Source organism: Trichomonas vaginalis, chromosome IV (assembly GCF_026262505.1).
Source record: "Trichomonas vaginalis G3 chromosome IV, whole genome shotgun sequence".
NCBI classification, from domain to species: Eukaryota; Parabasalia; order Trichomonadida; family Trichomonadidae; genus Trichomonas; species Trichomonas vaginalis.
This window is the reverse complement of record NC_067206.1, coordinates 35774041-35793456: the sequence shown is the minus strand read 5'-3', so window position 1 is coordinate 35793456 and position 19416 is coordinate 35774041. Positions and strand designations below refer to the sequence as shown.

Genomic DNA, 19416 nt, shown 5'->3' with positions numbered 1-19416 from the left:
AGATTTTAAACCAATCTCGTATCCAAGCGTGCATTGTTATATAAGGAGATATAATCTTTTCCATTACCTGCTGGTCTGTAATACCAGCTACAACATGTGTATGATTTCCTGCAGTTCCACAGAAAATACCCGTGCTAACATCTTTGGGGTCATCTGAGATATCATATCTGTTCATTCCCTGTCTATTCGAACCCGCTGCAAGATTTATATAACCTCTTTTTTTGTTAATTGAATGTGAATGGTTTCCTTCCACAGATGTTCTTCACTGAACCTATGCATATGTGAAGGAAGGTTTTCAATACCTATTTTCTTTGAACCTCCCATCTTCATTGACTGCGTATTAGTGTAGAATGGAAAACTGTCAACTATTTCATACCATCTACCACCAAATAAAGTGTTTGGATTTATTGGATTCATAGACGTATAAACAGCTCCTATAGGATATATTAAATCATATATGCTCATAACTCTATAAACATATTCTAAAGAACTTATGTCATTAAATACCATTTGGAATGTATCTCCCGGATGAAATGTTGCATTTGTTCCACTTTTATAATGTAATGTTAGTTCAATAGAATTATCCAAGAAAAATTCAAAAGTATCTGGTTGAAGACCTCTAACAAATTCAAATGGAGTTGCTGGTTCACCATTTATAATTTCTGTTGTAAATGTCATTGTATCTGGTTTCGAAAATTTCTTTGTTAGTTCTGCATCCACATAAGTTTTGTCTGCTTTCTTATCTAACATTGCTGGTAGTTCATGTGCTTCAAAGTTTCTGGCATGACCTTCAATGTTCCTGTAACTCTTATCTAAATTGTTAAGAGTATCTTTTACGCTTGTACTTGGATTCTCTAAAGGTGCACTTGAACCAAGGTCAAAGTTCAATATTATGTCGTCTGCTCTAACAGTAGTGAAGGATTTATGTGTATGGTTCTTGTCGGCTTTACTGTCTAAAGAAGTTTGAAGTTCATTTATATCGGAGATATTGTGTTTATGAGATCTCAAAACTTTGTTCGTTGCTTCAAGTTCATCTTTGTCAGCTTTACTTTTAATAGCATCTTCAAACGTTATTTTTGACTTAACTCTCAAAGTAAATCTTGGTTCAACTAATACACCGTTAACATTGAAAGTAGAGGCATAAATTTCAGCGTTATAACCAAATGATTGTGGTGCTATACCTGTGTCATACTGTACAGTACAGTGTATGTCATAACCTTTAGCACGAATGAATTTATATCTTCTTTCATTAACATTTTTCGTCTTCACTTCTTCACTTCGTGTTAAATATCCATGGTAGTCCGTTATAATCTGTTCATCTGAAGTTATATAATGAACATGGTTCTTGTCCGCTTTACTATTTAATGTAGCTTGAAGTTCATTTATATCGGAGATATTGTGTTTATGAGATTTCAAAACTTTCTTCATTGCGTCAAGTTCATTTTTGTCCGCTTTACTATTTAATGTAGCTTGAAGTTCATTTATATCGGAGATATTGTGTTTATGTTCTTTATCTGCTTTTTCGGCTAATTTCTCTTCTATCTCATTTATTTCAAGTTCATGCCTACCACCACCTCCCGAAGAAGTATTTTTCTTCAGCTCTTGAAGAACGTCCACTTCGCCATCTTTGGTGTCAATAATGAGACTTTGAGTTAAAACCTTTCCTGTCTTAATGGATGTTTGTAAAACTTCTTCTTCACCGTGTTCGGGGTCATGGTCGTCATCATATCTTGTGAAATCAGAGATGTTGTCATACATTAAGCATATCTGTCTCAAAAGTTCTGCTATTTGAAACTGGAACGAAAGATATACAGAACTTTCATCATCTCCTAAAGTCAAGTCTGCTTTCTTAAGTATTTCTTGAATGTATGCAATGAGAACAGAGTACCTTGGAAAATATTCGAACAATATTTCATTAGCTGTTGGTTTTGGTGGTTCTTCTGGAGTTTCTGTTGTTTCAGTTCCTTCTGTAGGTTCTGTTGGAGTTTTTGCATCTCTTGACTTCAATGCTCTTGCTCTCAAAGACCTAAATGTTAGAGCACCAGGTTTTACAAAGGACTTTATAAATGCTTTAATAGTTCCTGGTAAGTTATTGTTAGCATTAAGTAAGTTCCTTATGCTTCCATCATGTACGTCCATAGCACTATGTAAAAAATCTATACTTTTCTTGTAGTCAGCAATAGACTGACTGTGATTTTTTAAAGATTTTCAATACCTTTAAGCCAATCTTCATGCATGTCTGATACTGAGCCAAGAATATCATTTGCTTCCTTTAGTGTACTTTGTGCTTCTCGTAAAGTATCCAATCCCGTACGTGCATTGTTTGCTATACGTCTTACAGTATCTATTTGACTCCTTGTTTCTTGCATCCAACCAGATAAAGTTTTAATAGTATCCGAACCATTTGAAATGAAGTTCAAAGCATTTTTAACGTCATCTAAAACTTGTTCACCAAGTACTGCCCATATCTTTCCGATTTGGTATTGAAGAACTCCATATGAAGCAGCTGTTAAACCAGTATTTATAAGGTCCCATATCCATGATTTAGCAGTTTTTCCATCCTTTCCATCTACACCATCCAAACCGTTCTCGCCTTGAGGTCCTTGAATTCCTTGAGGTCCTTGTATTCCTTGAATTCCTTGAATTCCTTGTGGTCCTTGAGGTCCGGTGTCACCCTTCTCTCCTTTCAGTTCATCTTTATGTTCGTTATAATATTCTAATGTCATAAGGTGTACATCATTACTGCTACCAGCAACGCCGAGAATTTGTTTCTCATTCATGACTAAATTCTTTAGGCATTTAATGTTGTCGTCAAATCGAAAGCTCTTTAACAATTCAATGAGAACATTCAGTACTTTCACTAATGAGGCATCTACTGTAGAATTTATATATTGCACCGTTCCATCATTTATGATAGGAACTTTACTTATTGTAATGAATGGGTCATAAGTGTTAAAAGTATCGAAATCAATGACTTTTTTAGTCTTTCCATCGTCAATGACTAAATCATTGCCTTCAATGGTTAAAGTTGAGTTTTCGTTTACTAGTTCATGTGCTCTTCTTGCTTCATTTGTTTCATACGCATATGCAGCAATAGTCATATTTTAATGAGAATAAAATGTTGTTCTATTTGCAAAGTACAGACCCAAACGAATACGGGACAGTAAAGCTACAAACAAACTTAGGTCTTCAGAATGAAGCGCTTGCTTTCAGAGTTGTTGACTTCAATACTATCGCAACTTTTGTCATAACAGATGAAACAGATTTCATAGAGATTGAAATAGATGACAAAAGAAGTTTTATAACATTTCCTAACAGAGCAGAGTACAGAATAGATAAAATTGCTGGAGTCATAGGTACTCTCATAAATGAAGAAACTATTGGCAACATAGATGTCAAACTCTCTTCTGAGGGAACATTGAAGTTCAGTTATGCGAAGGAGTTTAAGATAACACGAATGAGTCATAGAGTTCAATTGCTTCTGGGAGCATACCATATGCAACTACCTTTGAAAAGTGTTGACAAAACGATTGAGATGAAATCTGTTCCATACGTATGTTATGGCAACTGTTTGTACATTGAGTCAAAAATAGCTAATGTCACAGGCATTTCAGGAGTTAATAGTAAAGGTTCAGTAGAATATAAATCCTTCTGTTATGCAGTCAATTCAATGTTCATTCCAAACGTTCCTGTCATAGCAACTCATTTAGGTAAATGGGTTCGCATTAGTCCTCATAATTTGAAAGACATGCAATTCAGACTTGTTGACTTTCAAGGAGAGCCTGTAGAACTGAAGGCACCAGTGCGAATGACTGTTGAAGTTGACTTTTTAGAAAATATTAAATGCAACAGCTTACAAGAGAACTCAGAGCTAAAAATATAAAGTATGAATGTTATGTATTAGGTCATGAACTTTGGTTGTTGCTGTTTGATGAAACAAATGAGTTAGTTATGTCAGTCAAGAGAACAGAAAAAGGCGTCAAAGGCGCCGAGCGCAAAGCGCTATATTGTGTTAGTGAAAACTGCACCAAGTCAATAAGATTAGGTTTGCATTATGAAGATGAGTTCGATACTGTTGAAGAAGTTTTGGAGATATTACAAATTGCTTTAATTTACTAAAACATATTTCAAGCAAAGTTTATATTCTGTTGAAAGTTTTGTATACTCGTTCGAATATTTATACTTAAACTCAACTCCTGTAGTTCCTGGTGTTTCAATGATGCGGATGTTACCTATTTTCATGAATGGTGGAGTTTGACCACAGCATTCGATTTCAGGGTCGAGATAGTCAATGACACATTGTTTCCCTGTTATTCGTGATATAACATTTTCAAGGTCCTCCTTTGTTAGAATTATTTGGTTCTTACTTATAAGATTTGTCAAAAGCTTCTTATCGTCTTTGAGTAAATTGTTTGGTATAACTGAAGAAGGTAATGGTCTACGTTATCTGAAGGATTTGTTTGAACATTTGTGTAAGGGTTGTCGTTGGCTTCTCTTGAAAGAATTTGGTCAGTGGTGGATACTCTAACTTAACATCTGATGTAGCGTTAGCGTTTGAAGCTGTGTTTAAATTCACGGATTTCAGTTCTGGTTCTTTTTCTTTCAAACACTCTGAACTATAGTTCTTTATGACAATATTGTTTGTCGTTCGTGAGTCAACATTTGATGTTGGTTCAATTGGAACATTAACGGCACCAGCTAAGATGGATTTGCTTCTCATTTCATATAGAATAAAAACCTTTTATATGTATGAAATGAACAATATACTCGACAAGGGTTTTGAATGTAAAGCTAACGAATGAAAATATTGTTGAATTCACTGAGACAGGTGCTGTGTATAAAGATGCAGAACTACTGAACAAAAGAGCTAAGGGAAGAAGCAGGAACATGAACAAAGGGTGGAAGCCTATAAAAATTTATGTCAATGATGGCTCAGGAGGTTCAAACATAAAGTATGCAGAAAGTTATAGAGTTTATGCTCTCAAAGGTGAAAAGCCTTCATTTAAGAACAGCTATTCTAACGCATATCCTCAAAAGCTAACGGATGGGGAAGTGGATGATATGAATGACAGCAAAAATATTAACAGAAATGGCGACAGAGATGCATGGAATTTGTTTACCATCAGTCAATTGAAGGTTAAACTTTAAAACAATGTTGGTCGTTCCCATGGAATATTTTTGACTTTAATGGTATTAGTCATGATATGAATCTCAAGGTATGAACGAGGAGAGATGAGAGACTTATATGCTTCCCAAATTTCTTCAAAAGGTAATGTTATACCTGACTGTTTCCAAATGAGTTCAATATCATAGCGTGAGAAACCTTGAAAGATAACGAAGTCAGTTATGAGACGTTTTATGTTTAAAGCTAAAAACCTCCATGTTTGCATAAGTATTGCTACAGTTAAGTGGTAATGTCTGACTTTAGTAATGATGTTAGCTAATGGTGAGTCTGGTTTTGACACTAAACCTTTTCCGGCGAAGTCGTCACAAACTAACAAAGTATTTGAAGGATATTTTTTGAAGGGGTATTTTGAAAGTTTTGACAGAATGTAGTTTGTAAGTCGTTTCATATCGTAAACTCCTGAGTATTGACGTAAGTGGTGTTTGTCAATAATTCTTTCCATCTCCTCAGAAGTCTTTTGCATTCCTGACTGTATAAATTCAACGATGGCATAATATTTCCTCTTACGTCGAATGTAACGTTGAAGAAATTCAATGAGTTCACTGTCTGGAACTTTAACGACAGAGGCTTGAACTTTTGACATAAATGTTTTCGCTGTTGAGTCCATAGAGTCTGAAGTTGCTGATATAATGATTTGGTCATAATATGAGTCATTTCCTAAACGTTCTGTTATGAGTATATGACGAATGAGGTTGAATGTCTTTCCTGACCCCATCTTTCCACAATAGAAATAAACGCCATTTGAACAGAACTCATAGTCCTTACTGAAAGGAAGAATAAGAGAAGAGTTAAGTTTGTCTGTAGTTTCATTCATGTCTTCATCTACGTCATGTATTAAATGCTTCATTTTATCTCCATTAAAAATGCAAGTCAGAAATATTCAGAACATAGCACCGAGTCTAACTGACAAGAGTATAAAGATATACTATGAACATGTTATGATGAAACCAACCAAAATTCAAGAAAGTCAGTATACTTATGAATATCCAAGACACTGGGTAGAGTATGTAGGAGGTGAGAAAGCTATTGAAATCAGACAGGTTCGAAGTATTCCAGCAGGAAGAACAATATTATTGAAGAACTTTAATGTTTTGAGATATAATGATGAAACAAAGAAGCAAGATAGTTTCCCTGTTGCTGTGTATGTGAACTTAGATACAGGAGATGACATGAAAGTTTTTAATACAAAGCTTCAAACGGTAGTGAGAGAACAACTGACTGCGGAAGGACATCCATTACCTTCAGAAGTTACCATAGCATATAATTTTGAAACAAACTCAATAGATTTTAAAGTCATCTCTGCAAAGAAGTCAGGTTTTACATTTAATGAAGCAGATGTATATTCGAATGAAAACTTCAAAGCTATTGCATGGTTAGATAATGACGATTGCTTTAAGAAAATATTTAAATACAGTGACTCAACGATGTCAATAGATGACCTTCGTGGAATGTTACCATCGACGTTTACAGTAGAAGGTTCAGCAGGATTGCTTACAAGATTGTCAATTGGTGGTATTTGGTCTCGTGAGAACATTGTTATAAAATCCAGTATAAGTGAATTTGCTGAAGAATCTATATTATGTCTTTCAAACTACATGTATTCGCCGCCAAGCATTATAGTATAACAAACTTTGTCAGTAAGTTTAACATAAGACTTGTCGAACCTTCTTCAATGAAAGATGTTGTGCTACCCAAAGACGGAAAGGATGGACTCATTATTGAGATGATTTTAATAGCATATTAAATGAGCTTGTTCTTGAAGGTCATTCATGATGAAATAACTGTTGTAGAAGATGTTAGCAATTGTTCAGACATTTTGAAGCGTATAGATGATATAAGAAAGAAGTTTATGAATGAGAACGTTTATGTTTCATTGACTTTCTCCAGTAACGAGAACTTTTATGAGATAATATTGAAGAGAGATGATTTTAATATGGTGTAAATGGTAGCTTGGGCAGCTTTAGGCGCAATGGGAACAAAAGCATTAGCATTTGGAGCAAAAGCACTTGGAGCTTATGACGCAGTAAATAAAATGAGTGGAGGAAGGGTTTCGAAGACATTAGATGCAAATAAAGGGAAGATTGGAGGCTGGGTTGCAAAGAAGTTAAGATTAAATAAAATAGGGCTCATAAATAAAGCATCCAATTTGGTTGCGACTGAGTCAGAAAATGCTTTAGGAAAGGACGATGAGTTTGCAAAACACGCAAAAGACTTTAATGACCAGATGAAAGGTGAAACAATGCATTTAAATAGATTCGATGGAACTAAAGAAAATGTTTCTTCTCCACCAGTAGTTCTTCCGTATGGTCCCTATGGAATGTATGGAAACCCTTACGAAAGACCATTTGACCCATTGACTGGTGGAAGTAACTGGTATCATTACGGACGAAGAAGAAAGACAGTCAAGTTGGAGACAGACGTGAAGAAAGCAACTAAAAAGAAACCAAGGAAGAGAGTTGGATAAAGCAATGAATTCAACAGGGTGAAAAAAGAGGTGAAAAAAGAGGTGAGATCTCACCTCTTCACCTAAATTTATTTTTGTGCTATGTTTTCATACGTGTGAGGGTGGTGATATCATTAATTTTTTATTTTATTTTTATATAATTTTTTATTTTATTTTGGATGTAATGACGAAAACTATTGAGATAACAAACTACAACGGTCATGAGTTCAAGAATTTGTTCTTCGTTCCTCGTGAAAATACATTCTATCAGATACGAGGGAGAAAGGGTAAAGTTAGTTTGAGCGTTTATGACTACAAGCATAATGGAAAGTTTATACAAGCAATAGATACAAACGGTAAGCGTGTTTCATTAGCTTTGTCAAAACTTACAGGTATAAACTATGACAGTGATTTTGACCTATATGAAGAAGAAAGTGAGTCAGAAGATTATGAGCTGTTATATGAAGCACAGCAATGGGAGGAGTTGCAATACTTTTGTAAGTGAGAACGTTTATTTTTACATTAGTGAGTTCGTTAGTGAAAACGTTAGTGAGGTGAAGTGGTTGGCGGCTTTATAAATATTTAAGGTTAAGTTAGTGTTGTCGTTTGTGTTGTAAAATATACGTTAACGGTTTTGTAAAGTGTCAAATTCACATATCAGGAGTAAGGAGGCGCGCAGTGCCTCCGTACACGTGATATGTATACTAACTTTGTTTACCCTTTGTTTGTCAATGTAGTATTGGAGTGCAATTTCTCCAAATTCTCTGTGTCGGAGTTCTTCAGCATTTTCCAAGGTGTACCTGGAGAACTCAAAGAAGTTGTCAAGAAGATACTGCCATGCTGCTCTTCTGAGTTCGTCGGTATTTTGGAAGTGTTGCACCTTCGAGTCTTCGGACATGAAAAAAATGACACTTTTTCTATTAAACCGTTTTGGCATTTCTCATGAGTGAGTATAGTTCTGCCGAACCATTGGAAGAGAAGAAGTACCCTTGCTGGCAAAAGACAAAAATAGTTGCCTTAGTTGTCATTGCAATTGTACTCGTAATTGAATTCATTGTACTTCTCTTCACGTACATAAAACTCAGCAATGGTATTTGCTTTAAGAAGCTACCATCTTACTAAGACTAAACACTTACATTTTTCAAGCTTGACTTTTTACAATTTGAATTTTGTTGCTGAATTCAGCAAAAATAATGTTTAGGTGAAGAGGTGCGATCTCACCTCTTTTTTCACCTCTTTTCTCACCTCATGAATTTTCATGATTTCATCGTAAATATTTTGTCAAACATGAACGTAAATGTTTTGTCGAAACTTCATCGTAATGAGCGTAAATGACCCAAAAATAATGTTTAGGTGAAGAGGTGCGATCTCACCTCTTTTTTCACCTCTTTTCTCACCTCTTGAATTTTCATGAAATAAAAAATAAAACTAACTTTATTTTATTTATTTTTTTTATTTTGTATAAAAAATATGATTTCAACAATCGGCACAACAACAATACAAACAACTACAGCACCAAACTCGTTAGTCATGAATCCAACATCTATGTTAGTAGAGATGAAAAACTTCATTCCTTCTTCATATACTTTCGAAACAAAAATCCAGAAGATAAAGCAGGAACTTTTAACAAGTAATTTAGACTGTACCGCACAGGATGAAACAAATGAACAGTATCTTTATGAAATGCAGGACATTATTGACCATTTACCCAAATTGCCTGAAATTCAGCAGCAAAAACTAACTATTCCTGAATTCGACGAAATTGAAGTCAAAGCAACTGACTCAGTAGAAATAAAGAAGTTCATACGTAAGGTAAACTATGAATTCCTTGGTTTTCATTGCAACCATAAAGTTATGGACAAAGATTGCGACATGGTATATAAGAATGTTTCTGACATATATAAATCCGGGGAGTTTAAGACCTACGACAACTTTGTTTCATTAGTTGCAAAATGTGTTTGGGAAATAAGAGATAAAGATAGTAGGGGTAAGGTATGGAATGAACAGATAAAACCAACTGCTTCAGATTTAAAGAAAACCATTGACGCCTTGGTTGTTTTAGCAGGTAAGGTTTCAGAATATAACGCAAAAATGAACCCGCAATGTTCTAAATGTAAAGCAGCAATGAGGAAATATAACTACTCCGTCAAAGAGATAGAACGTATGCGAAACGACTATGCAGACTTAAAGAAAGAAGCAGAAAAGCCAGCAGAAGATAAAATGAACATGTTAGAATTTCTGAACAAAAACTATCCAACTGCTGACGATTTCCTTCTATCTGACGTCAAGAAGAAGTATAAAGAAACTTTCGGTATCGTTAAAACATTCGATGTACTGACAGAAGAAATAGAAGCTACGAAATTGTTTAAGATTTCAAATATACATCGTACAATTCATGTAAAACGCTTATAAAAAAAACAGGTGAGAAAACAGGTGAGTTCTCACCACTTCACCTAAACATTATTTTTATTGAATTCAGCAACAAAATTCTGAGTAAAATAATTTTTAGGGCATGTGTCAAACCGTTGAGTTTTCACAAAATTTAAAAAAATAACTGAGGTGAGAAAAGAGGTGAGAAAACAGGTGAGTTCTCACCACTTCACCTAAACATTATTTTTATTGAATTCAGCAACAAAAATCATGAATTTCCTCATATGCTTGCTTCCCTCGGAAAACCGAGAGAAGAACAGCGAGCCCGACTTCTTTCGGGGTCGCCTAAAACTCATGAAAATCGTGAAGAACAGCGAGTAATGAAAAAAACGCAGTCGCCAAAACTCTATGAAAACAGTGAAGAACAGCGAGTAGTGAAAAAACCCTGGTCGCCAAAACTCTTTATTTTTACGCTTGACTTTTTACAATTTGAACTTTGTTTGCGTAGATATGAATTCTGAAAGAAGTATGAGGGTCTTGTATGACTTTATACTTCTCCCAGAGTTCATATCTGTCAAACTTACCTGCCATGGACTCTTTCATAAGTTCCATGAAATCGTCTTCGGACAATCCGGGGAAAAGTATAATGTCAGTAAGTATTCTTTTAACATCCTTACTTAAACTCTTTGCTGTCTGTACACATATTACGACTGAGATGTTAAAGTGTCTGAGCTTCTTAAGAATTCGACACATATCTTGTTCTCTGTTCTTTAACAAAGGATGAGAGGCGAAATCATCTAAGATAAGAAGACATCTGTGAGGGTAAGTCTTCCAATCGTACGATTGCAATTTCTTCGAAATGTATTCTATCTCTTTCTGTTTGTTTCTGAAGTGTTTCTTCTCTAATATTCTCTGCATTTCCTCATTTGGGTCTTTGAACTTAGAATTTATATACTCATTTATAGCATTATACTTCAAAACTCTTCTTTGGTACTTCTTTATCCAATCTAACAACTCAGTATCCTTTATACATACTAACTTAGACTTCTTTATAATATCTTTGAACGAATTGACGGTTTGGTCAAATTGACCAGAAGTACTACAAATAACAACTAACTCATAGAATGGGTTCTTCTCATCTAGTTCTTGTTGTTGTGCAGCCATTTAAGATAAGTGAAAGTCTTACCCGACCCAGGTGGTGCAATTAGACCTGTTATACCATTCTGAGCAAATAAGAACTTGTCATGTATAGGTTTTATTTGAGCATTTTCTAACTTCACCTTGTTCTTGTTTAAAACATTCTCAAATTTCTTGTCAATGTCAGCAAACTTTTTTTCTAACATATTTTTAGAAAAATTAAAATTTTTATCTTTTAGAAAATGTCTAGTGATTTCGCTATCTATATTCGAGACAAGCTTTTTGACTCTAAAACTTCTGTCGACCATAAAATCTTACATAGTGTAAACAAGAAAGGTGAATTTGTTCTAAAGTTCTGTTTCTGGGAATATGACAAGAACCATAAAACATTAAGCAGAGCAGTCTTTAAGTTTGTCAATGACAGACTTGTTGACAGAGATGACGCCTCTTGGAGAGATGAAGTCCAACAAAACTTCTTAGAATGCAAAGAAGACACATGCGCTGTTCTTGAAGATGAAATAGAAAACAGAATAGATGAGCTATTAAAGGACAAAGAACTTTTACATAAATATAGTTGCGCCAAATTTGACATAACTCCACCAGAGAAGAAGAAGAGAGAAAAGAAAAGAAAAGAAAGAAAAGAAAGTAGAAGAAAGAAAGAAAGAACCTGAACCAGTTCCAGAGAAAAAGAAATTTGACATGTAAAAATAAAATTTTATTTTAGAACATTTCTGGGTCAATGTCAATGTTCTCTTCCTCTTTAGGGCAAACACTGGCTTAGACTCTAAAATCTTTTTACCCAATTTACCTTGAACTTCAACTATCTTAGACTCATAATATTCATAGTCGTCTGCTTTCTTTGGTTCATAAGGTATAACAAGTTTGTATGCTTTACCTTCTTCGAGTTTTGAGAACTTTCTGTCAAAATTTTCTTTGACTGTCAAAAACCTTCTATGTCTAAGTCTTCAAATTTCGCACCATTTTTAGTCACAATAGCAAACTTAACTGGTTCGATGTTCCAAACTTTGCTGAATGAAGACTTTTCAAAATGGTAGAAGTAAACATTCAAATATGTGAATGGGTCTAGTTCTTCTTTGACTTCTGTCATGTACTTATTTACTGAGATGAATTTCGTCATCTTTTCTATCGGATAAAAAAATATTTTTTTTTAAAATTTACTCAGAAAAATTTTTCTTTGTATATACACCATTCTGAACATCTAAAAGACTTTTGACATTTGCCAAGAATGTACGTTTAGAAGCTGCCATATAACATATTCTTGACAATATTGTTTATACGAATCGTACAATGACCTTTTCATCTAATGACACAAAGTCAGTTTCATCTATGAACAGTTCATATACACTCTTGTTTGCTTCTAACAATGTTTGTCTCTCTTCGGTATGTTGGAATTTGTCTTGGATTGAACTTAGAAATATCTAATGTCATAAAGTATGAGAACAAGTGTTGTAAAAGTCAGATGTCAAAGTTTCTGCTAAGTCGTCAAAATATTCTGTATCTTGCATATGAGAATCTGACGTTCTGACAACTACATATCTTCTGTCAGAACTTTCTAACTTCATCGGAAAAACATTGTTTGAAACATAATGAAGTTTGCAATTTCACAAACTCTTTGTCTTTATACTTTCTTTCAACAACTCCAACTTTGTCTGTTATAAGACTCTTCAAAGCATCTGAGTTCAAAACTTTTGTTGTATCTATACTTTGAAGTTCATTGCAACTATAAGTTTCATATTCTCAATTGAAGAGTTAAATTTACCGCAGATGTTTTCTAAGTTTGTCATATTAGGGTTCGAATAACCTTCTAACAGTTGCATAAGATATCTGTAAAGAATGTGTTCTTACTGTTCCTTGTTTTCCAATTATAATGAGAGCAGTTTCATTTTTAGCACTTGGATGTTGTAAGATGTTTGCAAACCAACATAAGATATACTCATAAACCTTTTCGTTTCCATTGCATATAATTTCTTTGACATGGTCTAACCAAGCTTCTATAATATTTTCTTTCCATTCTACTTGTTCGTATTTATATCCAGTGAAGATAGAATAGAAGTTTGGAGAAGGTGTATAGAACTTTATACCTCGAACTGAAAAATCTTTCTAACTTTGACAATAAGATATCCCAAGCATCTAACATCTTCATGCCAACTTGTACGACTTTTATTTCTTAAGTTTCTGTCTACATTCTTGTTCAGACACTATTGTTGCTCTTGGTTTGTTAAAGACTACATCCCATTCTTTCATAACATAACATTCTGGGGCAGAGTCAACATAAATGACTAAACGTTTCAAATTCTCGACTGCTTTGTTATAGTCTCTAAATGGACACATATTTCTGAATGCTTGGAAGTCATAAAAATCTGAAACATCTATTCTGTACATTTTTATAAAAATAAAAAAAATATTATTTTTTATTCTTGACTTTGTTGTTCCATTTGTTGCATTTGTTGTTCTTGAGCTATTTGTTGTTGAAGTTGTTCTTGTAATACAATACTTTCACCAGTTGCATCTTCCAATTCGAAACTTTCTGCCGTCATTGACAAATACATAGGACATAAAAGTTTTACAGGAACAAAGTTTGCGTCAACTAATGTCAACGTTATACTTGCCAAAGTGTTTGAGTTCACTAAGGTTGAAAATTCTGCATTCGAATGAACAATAGGCAAACCAGCAGAGAAAGTATTGTTTATACGCATAAGTATCTTTTGGTCATAATAGTTTCTGTCGACATTCGAATAACACTTTGAACCTAAGTTTGAAACAATATATAAGATTGGTGTGCTTAATGTCAATGGAATAGACATTCCTTGTATGACACCTTTTCCTGTTATAGGAAACTGTTGTAGTAAAAACCAGAAATAAGTTTTGTATTATAGCTCATATTTATAGTAAACTCAGTCGGACATCCAAACATAATGAAACCTGCTCTAGTTGCAGCACATGTTACACTCGTCCTTAAAGTATTAAATAAGTCAACAAAACCTGTTGGTGGTATATCTGAGTAAGTATCTTCAAAGGAGTATTTTTTACCATTCACAACAATAAAGTCTTCTGGTGTCAAAAGAGCAAAACAGGCTTTAGTCGTCATTGTGTTTAAGGTTAGTTTACAATATCGTCCTTGAGGACTTTGTAAGTTTGTTGTTATAGAATTATATGACTCAGGGTTTTTAGTCGTAATAGTATAAACCATTATGTCTTCTGCCATTTATATATATTTAAAAGTTTTCTGAAAGTGGAGAAGAACTTCATCTAAACTTTCACATGGCGTTTCTTGAAGTTCTCTGTCTAAGAAGTTCAAATATTTTGTAAAGACATAGAACTTTCCTTTGTCTACACGAACAAACAAAACAGGGTCTTTCATATCGTTCAAAAGTGTGTAAAGTCCTTTACATGAAATAAAGTCTATATTATTTTCTTCAAACGTCTTTCAAGAAGTTTTGACATTTTTACTTAGCAAATAAATTTTAATGAAATGTTGTGGTCGTCAAATATTTTTATAACGTCTGAAAACTATATTTTAAGTTCAACGTTTCACCTCCTTTCATAACGTATATCTTGTCAATGACATTATATGAAACACCACAGCAACTAATGTCGGGTTCTATTTCTTTGATGTTTATATCGTCTGCCTCTGTCAAAAGTTTCAATAGTTCTTTCAAAACTTCATGAGGTGCAATGACATATGAGTTCACTTTTACAGGGTTGTGCTCAACCAAGTTTAACATTATACTTAAAGCTTGACAAATCTTCTCCTGAGTTTGAAGTTTGTCTTTCAGTTGTTGGTAGTCGTTTCGAATATCTGCAACAGAACTTAAGTCTCTGCTAACTTCAGGATATGTTGGTTGTTCTTTTACAGGAACAATTGTTATACCATCTTCGTCTTCGTATGGTTTCCCCACTTCAACATCTCTGTTTTTGACATTGACAACAACACTTTGACTGTTTGTTTGAGTTGGTGAATTTAACTTCACATCTGCCACCGCCATTAAACCTTTTGAAACACTTACGCTTTTATTTTTCGGAAATGACATTTTACTTAGAATAAAAAGATGGACGTATTCGGATATCTCTTTGAATTGAAGCAAAACAAGGTTTATACTCACAAACAATACAAATACATTGACAGAATAGTTCTTTACACAAACAATGGAAAATGTTATAGAATAGCAGTCTTTGCTGAACCTAAATATTTTCATAAAGCAAAGAAAGTTGGTATAACCGAGATGGTGAAAGTTCTTGAAGCAGACAAAAATATAACTTCAAAACTGACCGATATTACTAAAGGAAAGTTTATAATACAATATTATGTCAAAACTGGCGTACTGTCAATATTTGACGGAGAGAAGTCAGTTCAAGAACAACTTACTGACCTGCTGCCAAAATCTGCTCGATGGAAGCTGTCGTTATGCCAATCTGAGGAGCCCCAGCAGGTTTCATCGAACGAATCTTCAAAAGAGCATCTTCCGTGAAAAGTGCTATTGGTTTTGTAAACTTCTTTGCTTTCAATTCATCTGGACCGTCTCTGTCACCAGTATATTGTATTTGAACTGTACCAACAGTTGAAATACCACCCATAAAGTCTTCTGAGTCAGCAAATGGAATGCCAAGCCAAAAGTTTGAACGGTCTCCATTTGTATATTGAGTTTTTGACCTCCTGTATGAGTCCATACTTTCACATATGGCATAATAGAACTTTGCATTTCAGGGTTAATGGTGTTGTGAAGTTGTTGTTAAAGTTCATAGCATCTAATGTCAAGTTGTATGACCTCATATCCTCAACTGTAGAATATTCTTCTCTTGGATAATATTTGCCATCTATGTTTATATGATATTTAATACCAGGTTGTAGAAACAAGAATAGTCATTTATAGTTCGTCTGAACAGTACAAACATAGTATCTGCATGTTTCATTGCAGTTGTTAAAGCAATATCTGTTCTTGCACCTGGGTCAGCACTTTGGTTTCCAACTTCACCTGCAAAGTCTTTGACAGATATTTGGTGTATAGGGAACATAAGTGGAACTGCAATATATTTGGCAGCTAAAGCATTTGAAATATCTGGGTCCAACATATAGACTGCAAGTCTGCTTTCTTCTCTTGCATTCAAATTTTTCGCATGTGAACTTAACTGGGTCCCAAGCAGTTCCAGCAGCATTGAAATAATAGTTTACTTCAGTGTTGAAGTTTGAGAGAAACCAAAGTCTAGTCAACTTTGTCTTTGCAAAAGTCGGCGAATGACGTTTGATTTGTTCCCTTTACGTCTGTAATAGTGAATGGGTCTTGTGTTGGTGCAATGACTAAGTTATTTTTGCTTGGAGTAAGTTCAATAGAAATTTTTCCTGCCCAGTTTGGCAAGTATCTTAAAAACCTGAAGATGAGGAAAGATGACAAAGGAACTCTAAGTTTCAGTTTTACTTTGGTTACTGCTGCTGCAGTTTGTTCAGAAAGGTTAACATAAACTCCTGGAACGTTAGGGTCAAGTCTTCTTATTTTCTCAATAGTTGCATACTGGTCTGTTTGTTCTCTAGCTTGTGGTTGTACTGAGTTTCTCAAAGCGAACCATTCATAGTTTGCCCATGTTACTGTTTGAACTAAGTCAGAGTTAGAATATATCTTATATCCCATGAAAACTTCTGGAGCATATTGGTATCCGACATAGAAAATTCCATTGCAACCTTTCTTGTCAGACAACTTGGCAGAAGGTTTTATTTCAATGTCTTGTTCCACGTATAAGAATGAGTTGTCAATAGAAATAATATGAAACCTGTCGCAAGCAATATCTACTGTTGTTGAAGAACCTTCTCCAAACTCACCTACGTTTCCATAAGAAACAGCAGTTGTATATTCGTAAGTTCCAGGAACTATTTCTGACCTTCTAATGGCATTGTCGCATTCGTTATACCATTCAGAAACATTTCCGTTCATGGCATCCAAAACTGTTGGCGTTATATTCTGAGCGGCGTACATTTCATATGGGTAAAAATATAGAATAGTTGGATTTATATGTCATAATAGAACCCACTCGTACCAAGCTTTACTTTCTTCCTGACTGAGTTTTGTTGCATCTTTGCATCATGTTCACCTAGTATGTTGTAAATTTCCCATGTCCTTTTTGCCTTTGGGCTCTGGTCGCCCATCTCAGGTAACCTATATCCTAGAAAGATTTTGTCATAGTTTGTATTTGAGTCTTCGCGTATTGTTTGCATGACTCTTTCCTGAGTTTCCGGTTCAAGCTCTTCAAACAGAGCTTGTCCATATGGAATATGCTTGTTTCCAAATATATGTTTTTGTAGCCATTCTGGTTTTCTTTCCATGTAACCAATAATATCTTTTGTGAATGGGAAAGCTTTTACCCAATGTTCCAGTCTTGCGTCATTTATTTCTGTAGTTGGTTTTATTTTGTCATGGAACATGTTTTTCAATACTAACATTTCATTTGGTACTGTCCATTTGAGTTTTCTTAAATATTCATCCCTTCTCTGTTCATTGTCTGCAAAGTAAGTTTTTATGACATTTTGCAAACTTTCGTTTGCAAGGTCATGTACAATAGGTTCTCTTCCTTCTCTCTCCCTAACTCTCTTTCTAAACTCTTCACCAAATATACCATCTCTATGGTTCTGTGTAGTTCTTTGAGATAAATGTTTTAGAACGTCAGGTGTTATATTTCCATCAGCCATGTTCATTTCATACTGGTCCAAAATATCTGCATCTTTCATATCTTTCAATGGCATTAAAGCCGCGCTGAAAATACCAGCTATATCTGGTTCACCATTCACTTCCATTGCGTCTACAACTTCTTGGAATTGTGGTTGTAAGTTTATGAACCACCTATCCGGATTAGCTTTATGACCCCATCTCATTGTAGTTCCATAGTCTGCAGAAACAAAAGTAGGTTTGTTTCCATCTTGGTTAGGTTCTGAATGAACTTTAAACAATGTTTCATTTCTATATGTTTTGTTGAAATTTAACCTTTTATTTTCACCGAGTTCATCCAAAGATTGAACGTTATATGCTCGTAAGTAAAAAGGGTTATTGTATTTGCGTACATTTTCTTTCAGTACTTCCATTCTTTGCTGAATATTTTCATCTGATGTTGGAGTCTTTTGTATGTCGGCGAACATTTTTCGATATTCTTCTACTATGTCAGCCGAATTTTTCTTAGACTCTTGGAAAGATTCCATATTCTCCGCATACTCTTGTTGAGGGTCAAGATTTTTCGGCTGTTCCAAATCTTCATCTAGTTCTGTGAAGTTAGTTTCCAAAGGAGGGACTTGTTCGTTTCCTTCAGGCTCTTCTAGCTGTTGTTGCTGAACTATTTCTTCCATGTCTGGTTGTATCTGAACTTCTTCCTGTGGAGTTTCTTGTACCTCATCTGCTGGCATTTCATATATTCCGAGACCGTTTTTAACAAGTTCCCTATTTAAGTCATCCGGACTCATAAACCTTTCTTTTTTCGTTCCGTCTCTATTTTTTACGCGTTTCATGAAGAGAGCTGAATTATCATTTAGCTCTGACACCAAATATCTCGGAGTAAATTCATCCATGTCATTTGGATGATATGCTATTAAATCATATCCCTTAGCGAGCTTGTATTTTCCAGGTTTGAAATTATATCCCATTTGGTGCTGAGCCATAAAGCTAAATAGGTTCGGGTCAGTATTTCCTTCCTTGAACTTTCTAATAGCTTCTTTATATCTGTCACTAAAGTCAAGAGTATCTGGGTAACCATAATCTTCCTTAAGCATTTTTAAGAATTCTTGGTTTCCTTGTTCTCTACTTCTTTTATGTCCTTGCTCTGTTTTGCTGGTTGTTGTGCTGGTTGTGGAGGTGGTTGTGTGCTGGTTGTGGAGGTGTTGTTGTGCTGGATTTTGAACTGTTGGTTGTTGTGTTGGTTTTGGTGCATGCTTGTGTCTGTGTCCATGTGACGATGTAAATGTTTTAGGTAGTCCTGGTGCAGGTGCTTCTCTTGGAGGGTTTGGTGGTATATAAGTTCCACCAGCTGGCACATATGTTCCATCTGCAGCATAATGTCCTACCTGACTTTTCGTTTTTAAGAAAGCATTTACTAGGTCTGTTTTGGTCTGTTGTAACTCTTTTTCTTGACTTTCCACAACAGCTGCTCTAACGGCGTCATAGCACTTTGAACTGCCTGTCTCGTTGCTGCATCTGTTATTTTCGTCATATTTTGTGCTACTTCTTTTAACTCTTTGTCGAAACCTTCAGACTTCAGTTTCTTTCCAGATGAGAAGTCGTTCACTAGT

At 34.8% G+C, this 19416-nt stretch overlaps 7 protein-coding genes and 4 pseudogenes across 11 annotated transcripts, besides 3 other annotated features; 6 read left to right on the top strand and 5 right to left on the bottom strand.

The window, feature by feature from the left end:
* Nucleotides 1-8338: part of a mobile genetic element that runs on past the window's edge.
* TVAGG3_0228800 (uncharacterized protein) lies at nucleotides 3119-3883 on the top strand (the record flags this gene model as incomplete). Its single annotated transcript, XM_051227252.1, has 1 exon — nucleotides 3119-3883. One exon carries the CDS (start codon nucleotides 3119-3121, stop codon nucleotides 3881-3883), a length of 765 nt encoding a protein of 254 aa, XP_051112238.1.
* TVAGG3_0228790 (protein of unknown function, DUF4106 family) lies at nucleotides 5145-5999 on the bottom strand (the record flags this gene model as incomplete). Its single annotated transcript, XM_051227251.1, has 1 exon — nucleotides 5145-5999. The coding sequence occupies one exon, from the start codon at nucleotides 5997-5999 to the stop codon at nucleotides 5145-5147; it is 855 nt and encodes a 284-aa protein (XP_051112237.1).
* Nucleotides 6124-6720, top strand: TVAGG3_0228780 (uncharacterized protein; the record flags this gene model as incomplete). Its single annotated transcript, XM_051227250.1, has 1 exon — nucleotides 6124-6720. A coding segment is annotated over one exon (597 nt), but the record flags the coding sequence as incomplete, so codon positions are not given.
* Nucleotides 7128-7649, top strand: TVAGG3_0228770 (protein of unknown function, DUF4107 family; the record flags this gene model as incomplete). The annotated part of the gene is made up of 1 exon (XM_051227249.1): nucleotides 7128-7649. The coding sequence occupies one exon, from the start codon at nucleotides 7128-7130 to the stop codon at nucleotides 7647-7649; it is 522 nt and encodes a 173-aa protein (XP_051112235.1).
* Nucleotides 7813-8133, top strand: TVAGG3_0228760 (uncharacterized protein; the record flags this gene model as incomplete). The annotated part of the gene is made up of 1 exon (XM_051227248.1): nucleotides 7813-8133. The coding sequence occupies one exon, from the start codon at nucleotides 7813-7815 to the stop codon at nucleotides 8131-8133; it is 321 nt and encodes a 106-aa protein (XP_051112234.1).
* Nucleotides 8134-8338: a terminal%2Cinverted (terminal inverted repeat of Maverick-1B transposon ID:TVAGG3_0228750).
* Nucleotides 8339-9098: 760 nt separating this feature from the next.
* TVAGG3_0228740 (organellar and viral DNA polymerase type B) lies at nucleotides 9099-10040 on the top strand (the record flags this gene model as incomplete). Its single annotated transcript, XM_051227247.1, has 1 exon — nucleotides 9099-10040. The coding sequence occupies one exon, from the start codon at nucleotides 9099-9101 to the stop codon at nucleotides 10038-10040; it is 942 nt and encodes a 313-aa protein (XP_051112233.1).
* Nucleotides 9099-17068: a mobile genetic element.
* TVAGG3_0228730 lies at nucleotides 10467-11341 on the bottom strand (annotated as a pseudogene). Its single transcript has one exon. A coding segment is annotated over exon 1 (875 nt).
* Nucleotides 11378-11840, top strand: TVAGG3_0228720 (annotated as a pseudogene). Its single transcript has one exon. A coding segment is annotated over exon 1 (463 nt).
* On the bottom strand, nucleotides 11856-12273 carry TVAGG3_0228710 (annotated as a pseudogene). The gene has a single exon. A coding segment is annotated over exon 1 (418 nt).
* Nucleotides 14607-15142, bottom strand: TVAGG3_0228700 (annotated as a pseudogene). The gene has a single exon. A coding segment is annotated over exon 1 (536 nt).
* An 86-nt stretch (nucleotides 17069-17154) lies between the features above and the next one.
* Nucleotides 17155-17937, bottom strand: TVAGG3_0228680 (protein of unknown function, DUF4106 family; the record flags this gene model as incomplete). Its single annotated transcript, XM_051227246.1, has 1 exon — nucleotides 17155-17937. The coding sequence occupies one exon, from the start codon at nucleotides 17935-17937 to the stop codon at nucleotides 17155-17157; it is 783 nt and encodes a 260-aa protein (XP_051112232.1).
* Between the last annotated feature and the right edge of the window lie 1479 nt (nucleotides 17938-19416).